At 43.1% G+C, this 15,139-nt stretch overlaps 2 protein-coding genes and 1 pseudogene across 2 annotated transcripts in view; 2 read left to right on the top strand and 1 right to left on the bottom strand.

Moving 5' to 3' along the window:
- Positions 1 to 4,236, top strand: part of LOC118835248 — a 49,985-nt pseudogene extending 45,749 nt beyond the window's left edge.
- Positions 4,237 to 4,584: 348 nt separating this feature from the next.
- LOC118850031 (tubulin beta-2A chain) lies at positions 4,585 to 8,799 on the top strand. Its single transcript, XM_036759218.1, has 4 exons — positions 4,585 to 4,932; positions 6,330 to 6,438; positions 6,786 to 6,896; positions 7,541 to 8,799. Exons 1-4 carry the CDS (start codon positions 4,876 to 4,878, stop codon positions 8,599 to 8,601), a joined length of 1,338 nt encoding a protein of 445 aa, XP_036615113.1. The 5' UTR covers positions 4,585 to 4,875; the 3' UTR covers positions 8,602 to 8,799.
- Positions 8,800 to 10,006: 1,207 nt separating this feature from the next.
- Positions 10,007 to 15,139, bottom strand: part of BPHL (biphenyl hydrolase like) — a 58,691-nt gene continuing 53,558 nt past the window's right edge. Inside the window, exon 7 of the mRNA XM_036759231.1 lies at positions 10,007 to 10,371. Coding sequence (XP_036615126.1) covers positions 10,284 to 10,371 — 88 coding nt within the window. The 3' untranslated portion in view covers positions 10,007 to 10,283. The remainder of the gene's footprint in view (positions 10,372 to 15,139) is intronic.

Here is a 15,139-nt window from a genome sequence, read left to right as displayed (position 1 = left end):
TTTGAGTGGAGACTCTCTGTGGCCTCCAACACAAAATATAAATTTCTTTATTCAGAATATAATGTCCTTTACCGTGTGACTCCAGACTACCTTTTTAAGCTTGTCATGCATTACTCCCTTTTACTCCTACTATATTCTGGCCAAACTGGCCTTCCTGCTGTTTTCTTTCACATTCTATCTTCCTTCTCCATCCTTTTGTCCATCCCTGGAATGTGCTTCCCTCTCACCTCCATATCCTGGAATCTCTAGTTCCCTTCAAAGCCCAGCTCAAGTAACACTCATCCAAGCGGCCTATTCCAATCCTCATTTCTAATGACCCCCACCCCATTACTCTGTACATATACATTATGTGTTTACTTTGCTGTGCATATACTTCTTTGCCCCTCCAATAGAATGTCTTTTCCTTGAGGATTTTTTTTGGTTGTTGTTTTTGTATCTCTTCTCCACCCCCTCCCTCCCACCTATACATAGTATAGATTTGATGTGTCTAGGCCTGTTTAGTGATTTTTCAAAACAAACGTAGGACTTTAAACTTATCCCTCTTAAATTTCACCAATGAAATTCGCCAATGAAATGGCTATTATTTGTAGTACCACAGAGGCAAAGCCAAAACAAAATTGTTCCTGCTCTCAAAAAGCTTTCATTATACTAGGTGGGTACAACATATAAACAGATAAATACCAACATTTGAGGGAGAGAGCAACTAGGGGGTGGGGAGAATTAGGGAAGCTTTTAGAGGTGGCACCTAAGCTGAATCCTGAAGCAGCAGAGGAGAGATGGGTATGGGGGACACTGAAGATGGAATGATGACTCCTGGCAATAGTTTGGATGAAACACAGTGTATATAAAGGCAAATATGGAGTGAATCTAGCAAGCTGAGCTTGTTAGAATCATTTCTATCTGTCCAGTGATTTGACTGGACTTGAACTGTCCGGTTAATTATTTATGTTAACAAACCCTTTGAGCTTTGTGTCATCTGCCAATTTGATAAGTCTGCCATCCATATCTTCATCAGAGTCACTGATAAAATGTTACCCAGCAGAAACCCAAGAATATATATCTGGGCCATCCCACCAGAGACTTCTTTCCAAATTAATTACTCTTTTGTTCTGGTCATTTCCAAAGACACTTACATGTACCAAGCCTACTTATGTTATAACCCAGCCCACATCTCTCTCGTCAATAAAGACAGATGACAGATGTTGAAATCCAGTTCTATTATGTCTGTAGCATTCCCTTGATCTACCAGACCAGTAACTCTTTAAAAAAATTGTTTTTAATTTTAGAAAGGAAGTTAGGTTCATTTGGCAAGTCCTGGTCTTACTGAAACCACGCTGGCTCCTTGTGATCATAACTCCCACTTCTGAAATACTCACAAACCATTGTTTTAATATGTTCTATAATTTTACAAGGAATCAAAGTCAAGTTCACTAGCTTGTAATTTGTAGACTCCACCCTCTTCCCATTTTTGAAAACTGGGACATTTGTACTGCAAAACCTGGAGAAAGCCTTCTCCCATTTTTTATGATTTATCAAAGACTACTCTGCCAATCCTTTTCAGTATCTTGGTATATGTAATTCACCTAAACCAGAGGTTCTTAAGTTGGTTATGATTTCAAGGCATCTATTAACTTGGATGGGGAAAAATATATTTCTATTTTTACTAACCTCTACTGAAATTTAGCATTTCCTTCCTTAGTGAATCTAAGTAACAAACCACAGAAATATTAGGCTACATCAGACTGCCAAAAGGGAGCCATGACACAAAACAAAACAAAAAAGTAAAGAACTCATGACCTAGAATCTACTGCCTATGAGATAAAATATCAACCTCTGGGCCTCCATTTAATGCCCTTCACATCATTCCCCTTCAAGTACTCTATGCTCTAGTCAAAGGAAACAATTGACTATTCCCCATTTTTGCTCTGCTCTTTCCTTCTCTGGGCATCTACATAGGCTATCTCCCTTGAATGAAACGGACTCCTGCTTAATCTCTGCCACTTTAAATCTCTGTCTTTCCTTAGGGGGTCAGCTCAGGTACCATCATTTATTTCCATTAAGGGTTTTCTTAACTTTATTCTCCCACTTCCTTTGAAATCTCTCCCTCTGATTTTCTTGTAGAACTTTGCCTGGTTCTTTAAACCTTCTTACTCTGCGTTATACTCAAGAAGAAGCAGCATAGTGCTGTGGATACAAAGCTGACCTTGGAGCCAGGAAGTTCTGGGTTCAGGTTTATATGTGTGTGTGTGTGTGTACACACACATATACATATATATATATATACATATATATATATACACACATATATCCATATATACTATATATATTATGTGATCCTGGGCACTGAAATTCTTAGTGCTCTAGGATTCTCTCTAAAAACAAAATGCAGAGAAGAGACTGCACTGCATTGGTAGAGGGAGTTCCCTAGATCAATCAAGTCACAGGCCCATTTCCTATTATACTAACATGAGCACATTAAAGGGATAGGGGGATATAGTAGATAACGGCCTGATTTGGAATCAGGAACCTGTGATGTAATGAATAGTTTTAGGGTTAAAATTAAGAAGAGGAGGTTTCAAACTACGAGAAAATCACATTCTGTCTAGGAGCTTCAGCGTCCTGTAAAATGGTGTTAATAAAACCCAGAACACGGATTGCAATGAGGATCTGATAATATATGAACTTTAAAGTGACATATACATATCAGTTACTATGTCACATCCCTCCCTGTATTTCTTGAGGACAGGGACTATGCCATTTTTCATCTTTGTTTCTTTGTATCCTGTGTCTGGGACTGTCTTCCTTTTCAGTAAGGACAGGTTGAGGCCTGTCATTTTCTTAAGGTATGGAGCCCTCGGTGTGGAAACTCCTTCTGTTGACTGCGTATTGGCAATTCAATCAACAACTTAGAAATTTAGAGATCTGCCTGGAGCACAAAAAGGATGTATTAGAAGTAGGAACTTGAACCTAGGTCTTCTTTACTCCAAAAAAGCTCTACCCCACGCTATTTCCTTCCCATTCTGTAGGCTCTAAAAAAAAAAGTCTGTTAAATGAATAATCAGGTTTGTCAAACAAGCATTTATTAAACGTTTATGTGCTTGACGTACTTCAAAATGCCTATGGAAATATCATAGCTTGTACAATCCCTACCAGGCAATTCAATTTTAACAAATGTAGGAAAGACCTAATACTGCTGGAGGATGCTAGGAAAAAGATGAAACTGTCTCTATCTTCACGGAAACTGCATTCTATTTGGAGGACACATATTCAAGTAAATAAGTATAAAGTTATATAAAGTAAAATCAAGACTGAGGGAATGCCAGTAACTAGGGGTGGGGTAGGGGGAGAGTCAGAATGCCCTTTATATGGCATCTTTTGAACTACAAGCTCGACCTTAAAGCTGGGTTGTTATTTCTCCATACCCTCTCATTTTCTACTCACAAAACACTGTTTAAGGAGGTAGGTGTCACCCACACTTCATAGTTATAGACGCAAGGAGAGGGGAGACTAGTTCAAAGTGGTCAATGGTGGGTGACTCAAAGATCAATTGGAAGGTCTGCCTGCCCTACTGCTCTACCGAACCCAAGCTGGCCATTTCCCCGCAGTCCCCACAACTGCGGCTCTGGAGCCTCACCTCTTCTCTCCAGATTTAAAACATGCACTCTTCACACCCCCACATACTGATCCAGTTTTCCAGACTCTGCCCCTCAGCGTTCTGAAGGCTCAGCTCTCTCCACCCTACAAGGTGAAAAGAACATCTCAAGAGCCAGGTGTGAAACCCCAGCACCTGCAAAGGCCCCCCTTTCCGCCTCTACTTAGGAAATCGAGTCACCAGTCGTCCTTCCACCCCGCAGTCACACTCTCCAGCCCCTCCCCGCAGACGGTCTGACTCAGACAGGAGGCGGGGTGGGTGGTCACCTACGGTTCCCCCACCCGGTTCACTGCGGGGCTTTTCTTTTAGCCCGTCCCCTCGCGCCCACCCACGGGGCAGCCCGTGGTCTCCTCTCCCCAATGGCACCAAATCCCTGCAACCTGCGGCGCTCCAGCCCTCCTGGGTCCCCAGCAGGGCCCAGAGTCCAGTCTAGGGGCAGGCAGGAGGAAGTGGGAGTGGAGAGGGGTGGGGAAGAGGAGGCTTTTGGGGAGACGGGAAGGACCACGTTTCCACCCAGTCAGGCTGGGTCTGAGATTCTTGGCCCAGAGTGCCGGACGAGCCTCTTGGTGCTGGGAGGACTCTGAAGGAACTGCGGTTGGGGTCGCGTGGAAAGGGCTGTGGGGAGCCACGCCGATGGGTCCGGGCTATTTGCGAAGGAAGCAAGACAGGATGAGGAGGGGCACCTCCGGGAGGAGGGGCGGTGAGGGAAGGCCCTTCACTGCAGTCAGCCGCAGCCCACGCCCAGCTCGAGACCCCTCCCATCAATGCAGCCCAGGCTGCACGCAGACCCACACCCCTCTCCCCAATTCGTGCGCCCCAATAGCCAAAGCGACGCCCCGACTCCTTTATTTCTTTCTCTGCGTCTCCGGCTCCCCATTCGGCCCCACCCCTCGCCTTTCCCCGGTGCTCGGGACAATGCAGCACCCGGACCCGCCCTGCGCCGAGAGGGGCTCGCGACCGCCTCCCCGGCTAGCGCATTACCTCACCGAGGCAGCCTGGGCGGGTGCCGCGCAGAGGCGGAGAGGGAGAACCGAGGCTGGCTGGCGGCTCGCGTGTGAATGGAGGGGGCGGGGCCCAGGCGCGCTTCCTCCGCCCCCCATATAAAAGGCTCCACTTGGGGCTCGGTCGCTCTCAGCTGCAGCCTCGGGATCCAGAGAGCTAGTGCATCGGCACGAGCCAGGGCCGGCTGGGAAGACTAACCATCGCCGTCGCAAGCAGGCACCATGCGGGAGATCGTGCACATCCAGGCTGGTCAGTGCGGCAACCAGATAGGAGCCAAGGTGAGGCGTGGGGCGGCCAGGCAGTGAGTGCCGCGGGGCTCCTGCGGGCTGGGGAGGACGGGCTGTAGCCCAGGAAGCGCCGCCAGCCACCAGCCACTTGGGGTTTGTGCATTCCTTTACGCTGCTGGCCTGGCCTGGCCTGGCCCGGCCCAGCTCAACCTGTGCCCCAATTCCCCTGAGGCCGAGCTCAAGCTTAAAAAAATAATAAAAACCCCCAGCCTGTTTCAGCCCTTTGTATTTTCTTCCGTGGCCGTCTGATGACGTAGGGACTTGGGCTGGTGCGTAATTTTATCTAAGGGCTAGTTCAGTTGGAATATTTACCCAGTGACACGTTAAGCGCATGTAATTCATATGTGCATATTCCGGTATATATGTGTATGCCTATGCACGCACGTATAAATTCCATTAAAAAAAAAACTCATGCATGCAGACACAGAGTGGCCAATGTGGTTTATGATTAAGGTTTACGATTGAGATTAATTAAGATTAAGGGTTCACATACTAAAAAGGAGATTTTAGACAAATTCCCTAACTCAATATGGGCACATTGTCGATCCATCTAAAGACTCCAAGCTTGGATCATCCTTCTAAGGTAATGTAATTATTATAATCATGCCTGTGAATTAACAAGGGGAGTGGTGTTATGGCTTGGCATGAGTGTATGTCTCTGCCAAAGATGTGGTCTCTCCAGACCGCCATATTGCTCACCCTCAGCCTCACCCCGTTCCTGCTGTGAATTTACAATAGATTCAACAACCTTCACGAAGAAAACACTAAATTGTCTCAGAGCTCCCTCCTCCCCCCAGCCTCTTGCCTGTCATTCCCCCAAGCATTGGCTCTGTGTGGACAGTGTTTAAACCAGTATGTAGGTCAGTGGCATAAAAATCATGTTTCTTGGATGGATTGGGTGGGGTTTGGTGCCAAGATTCATTGATCATTGGAACAGTCAGAACTTGAACCTTAGGCTTCAGGCTGCTGCAGGTCAAACCGAGGCTGTTTTATCAATAGGCAATGCTGCTGATACTGTTCCTTTCTGACTCTGAAGTAGCATTAGTCTTCACTGTTAGGCTGTCACGTCATTCCTCTCCACAGAATGGAAATGATGAATTCACTGCTGCTTCTATGCCATATACCTGTTTTTCAGATATTCAGTATAACATGGCCGAAGCTCTGCAGCTATCCGGGCACCTTAATGGGCTTGCTTGCTGCTGGTGGTAGAAATGCCCTATTTTGTGCTAGCTTGTCTCCTTGAAATAGTGTCTTTAGCTCTCTGACCAGAGTGGCCACTGTTCCAAGAAGGTGGTAGGAAAAAGGAAAAAAGAGGCCATCTTTAGTGACATTGAAATGCCTTTCATACCCTCTTAACTGATTACTCATTAAAAACCTCTCTGTTTCAGTTTTGGGAGGTCATCAGTGATGAACATGGCATTGACCCCACTGGCAGTTACCATGGAGACAGCGACCTTCAGCTAGAGAGAATCAATGTATACTACAATGAAGCGGCTGGTAACTATTTTTGTATCATTTTCTTTGTAATTTTTCCATACTATGGCTAATGAACAACATAGGAATAAACATAAATGAGGGATGTGTTCCTTGTGTCATGATGAGTATTGCTGCTGAGGAGGCACTTTTAAATCCTGTAAAGGTTATATAGCTGACATGGTTATGTAGATTTATTATTTTGGGATGATTTTTCTTAAGCAGAAAAAAATAATCCTGCCATTTTTTTTTCTCTGAGTGCTAGAATTTTCTCCAGTCAATATTGATGAGGAAACTGCATTGAGCACTCTCTCCTCTAGTGATTGAAAAATTGATTACAGATCTAACACTGGCTTTCATTCATTTTACAGGTAACAAATACGTACCTCGGGCGATCCTGGTGGATTTGGAGCCCGGCACAATGGACTCAGTCAGATCTGGACCATTTGGCCAGATCTTTAGGCCAGATAACTTCGTTTTTGGTATGTAATCATAAATTGGAACTAGTTAAATGATTCACTGTCTTTCTTACAGCCAGGCTGAGGTGTGACACATCAGCTCACAGACCTAACCACTCCTTCACTAGATTTCATCCAGCCTGTGGGGTAACATTGCTTTGGTTACTGTCTCTACTAACCAAGGAAGAATTTCCACTCCTACTCTCTTTAAGCTGCAGAAGCTAATATCAGAGTGAAACCTCTAAAGGCAAAAAATTGCTAAAGGCCAATAAACCCTGATTAATCAGCTGGCTGGCATTTCAGAGGCAGTGATAACATAAAGCATATAGAAACAGTTGTTTTACCTATTGTTTGCTTTTCTCCCTTTCTGTGAATTGTTCTCCCCTCTCCATAAAGTTAGAATCCCTATCTTATAATTGACTTGAGCCTTTTACTCTGTCAAAAAATCTAGTAGGTTCTTTTTGGGGTATCTCAATTCATACCACCACCACCGACACATAAAACAAAGGATTCCCAGCTCTGATCTAAAGAAATGTTAACCAGAAAATCTATATCCATGAAATTGATACTGTATTTTTCAATATAGTCAAAACTGGAGAACTGAAAATGCCCCTTTCAAGAAGAATATTTCAACATCTAATTTGGCCTTTTTCTCCTTCCCCTTCCAGGCCAGAGTGGTGCAGGAAATAACTGGGCCAAAGGCCACTACACAGAGGGAGCAGAATTAGTAGACTCTGTCCTGGATGTAGTGAGGAAGGAGTCAGAAAGCTGTGACTGTCTCCAGGGCTTCCAGCTGACCCATTCCCTGGGAGGTGGGACCGGTTCTGGAATGGGGACCCTACTCATCAGCAAGATCAGGGAAGAGTACCCAGACAGAATCATGAATACCTTCAGTGTGATGCCCTCCCCCAAGGTGTCAGACACTGTAGTTGAGCCCTACAATGCCACCCTATCTGTCCACCAGTTGGTGGAGAACACAGATGAGACCTATTCCATCGACAATGAAGCTCTCTATGACATTTGCTTCAGAACCTTGAAGCTGACCACACCCACTTATGGAGACCTCAACCACTTAGTCTCTGCCACCATGAGTGGAGTCACCACCTGTCTGCGGTTCCCAGGCCAGCTGAATGCTGATCTCCGCAAACTGGCAGTGAACATGGTGCCATTCCCCCGCCTGCACTTCTTCATGCCAGGCTTTGCCCCTCTGACCAGCCGTGGTAGCCAGCAGTACAGGGCTCTGACAGTGCCTGAGCTCACCCAGCAGATGTTCGATTCCAAAAACATGATGGCCGCCTGTGACCCCCGCCACGGCCGCTACCTGACTGTGGCCGCCATCTTCAGGGGCCGCATGTCCATGAAGGAGGTGGACGAGCAGATGCTCAATGTGCAGAACAAAAACAGCAGCTACTTTGTGGAGTGGATCCCCAACAACGTGAAGACGGCCGTGTGTGACATTCCACCCCGTGGCCTCAAGATGTCTGCCACCTTCATTGGCAATAGCACAGCTATCCAGGAGCTGTTCAAGCGCATTTCAGAGCAGTTCACGGCCATGTTCCGTCGTAAGGCTTTCTTGCACTGGTACACGGGTGAAGGCATGGATGAGATGGAGTTCACTGAAGCAGAGAGCAACATGAATGACCTGGTGTCTGAATATCAGCAGTACCAAGACGCCACTGCTGATGAACAAGGGGAATTTGAGGAGGAAGAAGGGGAGGATGAGGCTTAGGCACATCTGAATACATTATGCATCTTAAATGGACTGTATACTATTGTGCTTACGCATGGTCTTTCTACTTGTATACTATATGGTGCTCAGTTTTGCCACTGTCAGAAGTTAATTGTTGATGTAATAATGTGGAACACTTTAAAATTATGGTAATATCTATGTTAAAATACCTATACTCATAAAAGGCATGTACTTAAAGCCTTGTCTTGACTATTTTTTTTTATCATTTTATAACTCGCTTTCCCTTTATTCACATGTTTAAAATAAATAAGTGGGACTCTTAGAATCTCTGGCTACCTTCAAGACTCAACTCAGGTACCAACTCTTAGAGGAAGTCTTTCCTGATGCCCCCTGTTGTTAATGCCCTCCCCAGTCGCAAATTACCTTGTATATATTTTGTATTTACTTACTCTTCCCTGGGCACGGTGTGCTCTCCCCTACATCCCTCCCTCTTTCATCAGCCCCTCCAGTCCACCTCATAAAACTACTATTTAATTAAGTGCAGTACACTAGCAATGGGCAGGCTCAGTTATGTCCTGCTCTGGCCAGGCCTTGAATGGGGCACATAAACTTGCCGCTGGACCCTGTGGGTCAGAGTGGAGGCAAGAAGTCAATGTCGAGTTCATCAACACAGCTCTCGAGCCTGCTTTTACTAGGAGAAAAAAACTCAAGCTTCCAGTAGCGCATGGATTTCCCAGAGAACATTAAGGGGGCTGAGAAGAAAAGAAAGAGTGGGTTGAATTGTCAGATGATTCCTCCCTGTAATTAGTGAGGAGACCTAACTTAGACATAACACAGTTTGGCTTGGGAGGGGAATCGTAGGATCAAAGATTTTGAGCTGAAAGGATCTCAGGCCATCAATCCAACCCCCCACATTTTATAGATAAGGAAGCTGAACCCCAGTGACTACTATGCCTATGGTCTTACACAGGTGGCTACTATACTCACCTATAATCATAAAAGGGTATCTAAAGATGCCTTACCTTTATAAAATTATCATAACTCATTTCTTTTTTCACACCTTTAAATACATAAATTGAACTTAGGGAAATCCTGGCAGCAGTAAAAGAGTATACTATGCAACTGCCTTCTTGCCCTTTGTGTAAACACATGGGCCTATCAAAATTGACCTGAAGGAGCAGTAAATGCTGGATTGGGACAGAGGAAACTACCTTGATCTCTAGTTATAGTTTGCCTTATTAATGAGCTGAAGAAGTGACTTAACTAGTTGCTGATTGTTCCAAATTTCTTCCACTGAAAAGTGGGACAATATATTCCTTTCCTCTCTGAGGGCTCTTGTGAGTATAAAGAAAGCAACAGGAAATGTGCTATCTGCTTTTAGAAGATAGAGCATAATTTTAAGATTTTATTTGATTTTGTTTAGTAACACACACAAAAACAAATGGCCCAATCTACAACAGTTTATTTAGAACTACAGAAATTTTACAGGAAGAAATGGAGGCTTTTGAAAGAATTCACAATTCATTAGTAAGAAATTTCATTAGTAAAATTTACTTTTTGGGCATGGGGTAGGTATTGCCACAAAATCAGTGTGCTCTTATAAACATGGTTGATACTGATAATTCTTTTTCTAAAAGAAAGGTGATTTAAAATATGATTTTAAAATGGCTGTATGTAAAACTCAAGAAGATTCTGGCCAATTTTTTTTTTTTTTTTTTTTTTTACTGTAGGAAGTCTTCTACTAGTTTGTTGAATTCGTCCGCAAAACGCAAATGCAGGTTGTGCTTGCCTTCCGGCATCAGATGTAACCTAAAAGAAGAAAACAGTGAATATCAAAAAATGAACATTTACTTAGCAGTAAAAAAATTCATAAAGGCAAGCTCTCAGCATAACCTGTACTTTGAAAGAATCAGGATTTGATTATTTTGATTAATATGGGTGTTCTTTCCATCAGAGCAGACTGGACTTTCTTAAGCCCTAACATGCCTTTTTATCTTTTGAAATTCTTGTGCATTCTTAACTTTGTAAGTTCCCCATAAATATTCTACCTAATGTGTTTCCTCTTATTCTGCTTGGAGATGAACTGGACTAAATGGTTTCTGGCATCCCTTTGTATTCTAGTACTATTTGATCCTGTTTGTAAACATTATTTGGGGTACCAATGTTGACCTTACCAGGTTTGCCTATTGTTTCACTCTGCTGACTGGCCAGTCCAAAGCCTATCATTCACATCCTTAGAGGCAGTATGATATAATGGATATACAGTCAAGAACTGAGTTTGAATCTCAGCTTTGCCTGCTAGTATGATGTCATAACATCTCACTTTTGAGCCTGGCATCCTCCTCTATAAAAGGAGGTTTTACTAAATGAGTTCCAAACACCCTTCTGACTCTTGGTCATATAATAGGAGACAAAGGATGTCATACTGCTTCTTACATGTAAGTCTTGGTTGGTGACATGCTGCAACCTGCTCACACCCACCATACATCTTTTCATTGCCCTTTGGGTGGTTTGTAATTTTAATTCTTTTGCACTTATCATGAAATGGCTAATAGGTCCATAAAATACTGCATTAAAACCCACTGAGCAGAGGAGAAACTGTTAGTGTACAATGATAATAAGTAGCAGTGGTTCTTAAACCATATATTTTTTAATGTCATGAACTCTACCAGACTGGTTAAGCCTACGGACTCCTCAAAATAATATTTTTAAACAAAATATGTAGCATTACAAAGGAAACCAGTTATGCTACAGTTATCATTTTTTTTAAAAAAAAAGTTCACAGATCCCAGGTTAAGAAACCTTGATGTATGGTAAATATATATACAATACTTTCATTTATACTAGCTTTTTGGTGAATGTAGAATAACTTGAAGTAACTGGAAATACAGTGTATGCTTGGTAAGATGACTGTTAGTGCTTCCCCCTAATATGAGCATTATACAAAGTAAACATTCTACTTGTTATGCATCATCAAGCAAAGGAATTTTTTGGCCACAAAACTGACTGGAAGGAAAGAAATGACTAAAGGGGAACTATGGCAACTTCTCTAAGGCTAGATGAGAGTCTGTGCAGTTAGTTCTTCAAATAAATAGATGTTTAAGGTGAGCTAATGAATGGCGTCTACTGTTGAAAGGTGGGAAAGTTAGAATCCTAACTTAGAAGCTTCTTAGCTCCTACTCAAAGGCTGAAAGTTCCAAGTCACGGCATCCTCCTTTGGTCAAAAAACACTTAGAATCTTTGAATCATAATCTTGGAGCTGGAAGAGACATAAGAGACCATCCTACCCTCTCCATCTCTCATCCTGAAATTCACCTTACTCCTTTGAAAAAAGGCTAGCCTACCCATCCTTAAGCTTTACTTCTACATTCATTGCCCCTACTTGCTCACACCTCAGTCTTTTAATATATGTTCTTGGAAACTGCTTTCTCCAATGTTGCCAGTAATCACTTAAATGTGAAATCGTTTTCTAGGTCCTCTCAGCAGTTTAGGACTCTGCCAACTCTCCCTCCTCTTATATTAGATTCTCTCTTATTTCTTGTTACCTGTAAAATGAGGGGATTGGACTAGATGGCCTCTGAGGTCCTTTCCAGCACTTCCTAGAGCTGTGATCCTATGATTTGGGATACTGCTCCCTCCCTGTTCTCTTCCTACTGTCAGACCACTTCTCATTCTCCTTTACTGGATCAACATCAATTGTCCTCCTGCCCATTAAGTGTGGGTGACCCCCAACTAGCTTTCTTATGCTCTCTTCTCTTCCTGCAGACTCCCTCAGTGATCTCATCAACTCCCGGGGTTTGATTATCCTATCTATACAGATGACTTCCAAACTACAGATCTAGCCTTATTCTCTATTTAACACTCATTGCCAGTTACCTACTGGACATTCACCTGGATATTTCATTAGCAGGTCAAACTAATCATGTCCAAAATGGAACTCATATTTGCCCCAAACCCTCTCCCCTCTATCTCTTTCCCATTACCCAGACTGACAACTTCAGAAATGTAGGCCAAAAAATTCCAATCTATCACAAAGGTCACTGAAGATTTCAAGCATGATTAATCAATGTATCAGGGAGTTGAAAGGTCCCTAATCGATTGGGTCCAAGATCTTCCTCACCTTGGGTGCTAGCTACTTTTATACACTTGGGAGAGCACTAAAAATAGAAGAAGGCATTACAATTCACTGATTGGTCAAGTCCAGAAGTGGGGAAATCTTATGGTTGACTAAGGGAAATGTCCATCAAATATAACCACTTTGTCAACAGGCTTGACTCCAGGTCATCTCAGCAGAGACTTTCCAAAGGTCATAAGACCCTTTCAACAACATCTCAGGGCCTTCCACAAGTAATAAGATTCTAGTGTTTGATCAATAGTATTCTACAGTCCAAGAAAGTTGTCCGTTTGAAGTAAAGGTCACAGGGGAATGAATGTAGTGATTTATAGGGGTGAGGGGGTATTGTATCAACAAATGAGCCTTATTACAGCACTTTTGGGGTGGGAGGAACGGCATTCAGTAATTATATTCTTATTACACTTCTAACAAACAATATCAATCTAGCTGATAAATCAAATACAAGCAATATAATCATCAATACAAGGTGGAATAATTATTTATAATGGGGGCAGCTAGGTGGTGTAGCAGATAGAGTACCAGCCCCGGAGTCAGGAGGACCCAAGTTCAAATCTGACCTTAGACACTTGACACTGGCCAAGTCACTTAACCCCGATTGCCTCACCAAAAAAAAAATTTATTCGTAACTCTTATCTTACAGCATTAATATACATAACTCAATCTTAATCTTATTCTGCTTAATTCACTAATACAATCACTGATACCCATCACACAATAAACTAAATAAATACTGATTAATTTGAGTAGGATGTATCAAAACTATCACCACAGAATAATTCTTGAAGCTTCCCACTCTCTGACTTTCCCCGCCACCCCACACACAATGTTAATGGAATGGGAAGATCTTCCCTGCCCAGTAATAGGCCTCATGTGGAGCCCATTAAAGAAAGCTTGCTTAGGGGAGGCTTGCTTGTAGGAAGGCTCATATCTTTTGCTAATTTCTAATTAGGCACTGGGTCAGGAGGGTTGTGATGCCCTCTGGCTTTCAGAAGTATACTCAGGTGAGGTTTAACTTTGGGGGCTTGCTTATGAGAAGGACCTTGTGATTCCCTCGTTGAGACTCTGAGTGGCTGTTATGTTCAGAGCTCCCCAATTGCTCAGAGTCAAAGGCTCTCTCAATCCAGTGATGTATGTAAAGTGTATAGCAATATTGCTTTGATTCAGGCAGTAGAGCCCTGTCTGTTGGTCTTTATTTCTCTGCTTATATTTTCTCTGAAGTTCAGGGTGCTGACTTTTCCCCTGAACTAAGTGAATGATACATATGTTTAATTAAAGTTAGATTGTTGACCCCTTAAACAGCTATCTTTCCTAGTAAAGCAGATCTAAGAACCGGTGCTAGCAGCCATCCTGGGTGTGCCAGTGTGGTTGCTGTTATACCACACCCCCCCATCCAATCAGTTGCCAAGTCATTGATTCTATCTCTACATGTCCCTTTTTCTCTGCTTACAAAGACAGTAACCTAGTTCAGGTCATTACTTCTTAGCTGGTCTATTAGAATAGCCAATTTGGCTTCCCTGCATTCAGACTCTCCTCTCTAAACCACTCTCTATGCAGCTGCCAAATAACTTTCACAGGTTTGACCATTTCATTTCCCTACTGAAACATCTCCAGAAGCAGCCTACTGCTTCAAGGAAAAAAAAATTCTCATTTTGTCATTTAAAGCCCTTCACAGTCTGGCTCCCACCTACTTTCCAGAGTGAATTCATATTACTCCCCCTCACACACTCAGACAAACTGGCCTACTCACAGTTTCCAAAATTTGACCTGAGATTTCCCATCCCTGTGCTTTTGTAGAGGCTGCCTCTTCCCTCACCCCAGTAGACTTGGCATTTACTCCCTCAATCCCACCTCTAGAAGTCTCCAGTTCCGCCGCCTCCCCCCTCCCCCCCAGTCAAAAAGAAACCCAACTCATTCCTTTTCCTCTCCCCTTGGATGTCCCACTCACATGCTGCTTTTTTCATTTTTAAATGTTTACCTTGGTGTCTGGTCTTTTTTCCCCCTTTCACTTATACCTTTCCTTGCCATCACCTCCCAATTATTAGCAGTCTCTGCTTCCAGAAATGACTTTATATTTACTTACTTGAACACATGTTATATCTCATACACAGCACACCCTAGTCCAGGGGTGGGGAACCTGTCCACACGTGGCCCTCTAGGTTCTCAAGTGCAGCCTTTTGACTGCATCCAAACTTCACAGAACAAATTCCAAAACTTCACAGAATGAATATCCTTAATAAAAGGATTTGTTCTAAGTTGTGGTATATGAATGTAATGGAATACTATTGTGCTATAAGAAATGATGAACAGTTGGACTTCAGAGAATCCTGGAAAGCCTCATATGAACTGATGCTGAGTGAAGTGAGCAAACCAGAACATCGTACACAGTAACAGCCACAGTGTTTGATGATAATTTTGATAGACTTAGCCCTTCTCAGCAATGCA

Source organism: Trichosurus vulpecula, chromosome 1 (assembly GCF_011100635.1).
Source record: "Trichosurus vulpecula isolate mTriVul1 chromosome 1, mTriVul1.pri, whole genome shotgun sequence".
Lineage (NCBI taxonomy): Eukaryota > Metazoa > Chordata > Mammalia > Diprotodontia > Phalangeridae > Trichosurus > Trichosurus vulpecula.
The sequence above is the reverse complement of the archived record's forward strand: the minus strand, read 5'-3'. Positions and strand labels throughout refer to the sequence as shown.

Excerpts from the sequence above, each read along its gene's own strand:
- LOC118850031 (XM_036759218.1), top strand. The coding sequence starts at position 4,876 with ATGCGGGAGATCGTGCACATCCAGGCTGGTCAGTGCGGCAACCAGATA. Across the intron at positions 4,933-6,329 it reads GCAACCAGATAGGAGCCAAG|TTTTGGGAGGTCATCAGTGA; the intron begins GTGAGGCGTGGG and ends TCTCTGTTTCAG. Across the intron at positions 6,897-7,540 it reads GCCAGATAACTTCGTTTTTG|GCCAGAGTGGTGCAGGAAAT; the intron begins GTATGTAATCAT and ends TTCCCCTTCCAG.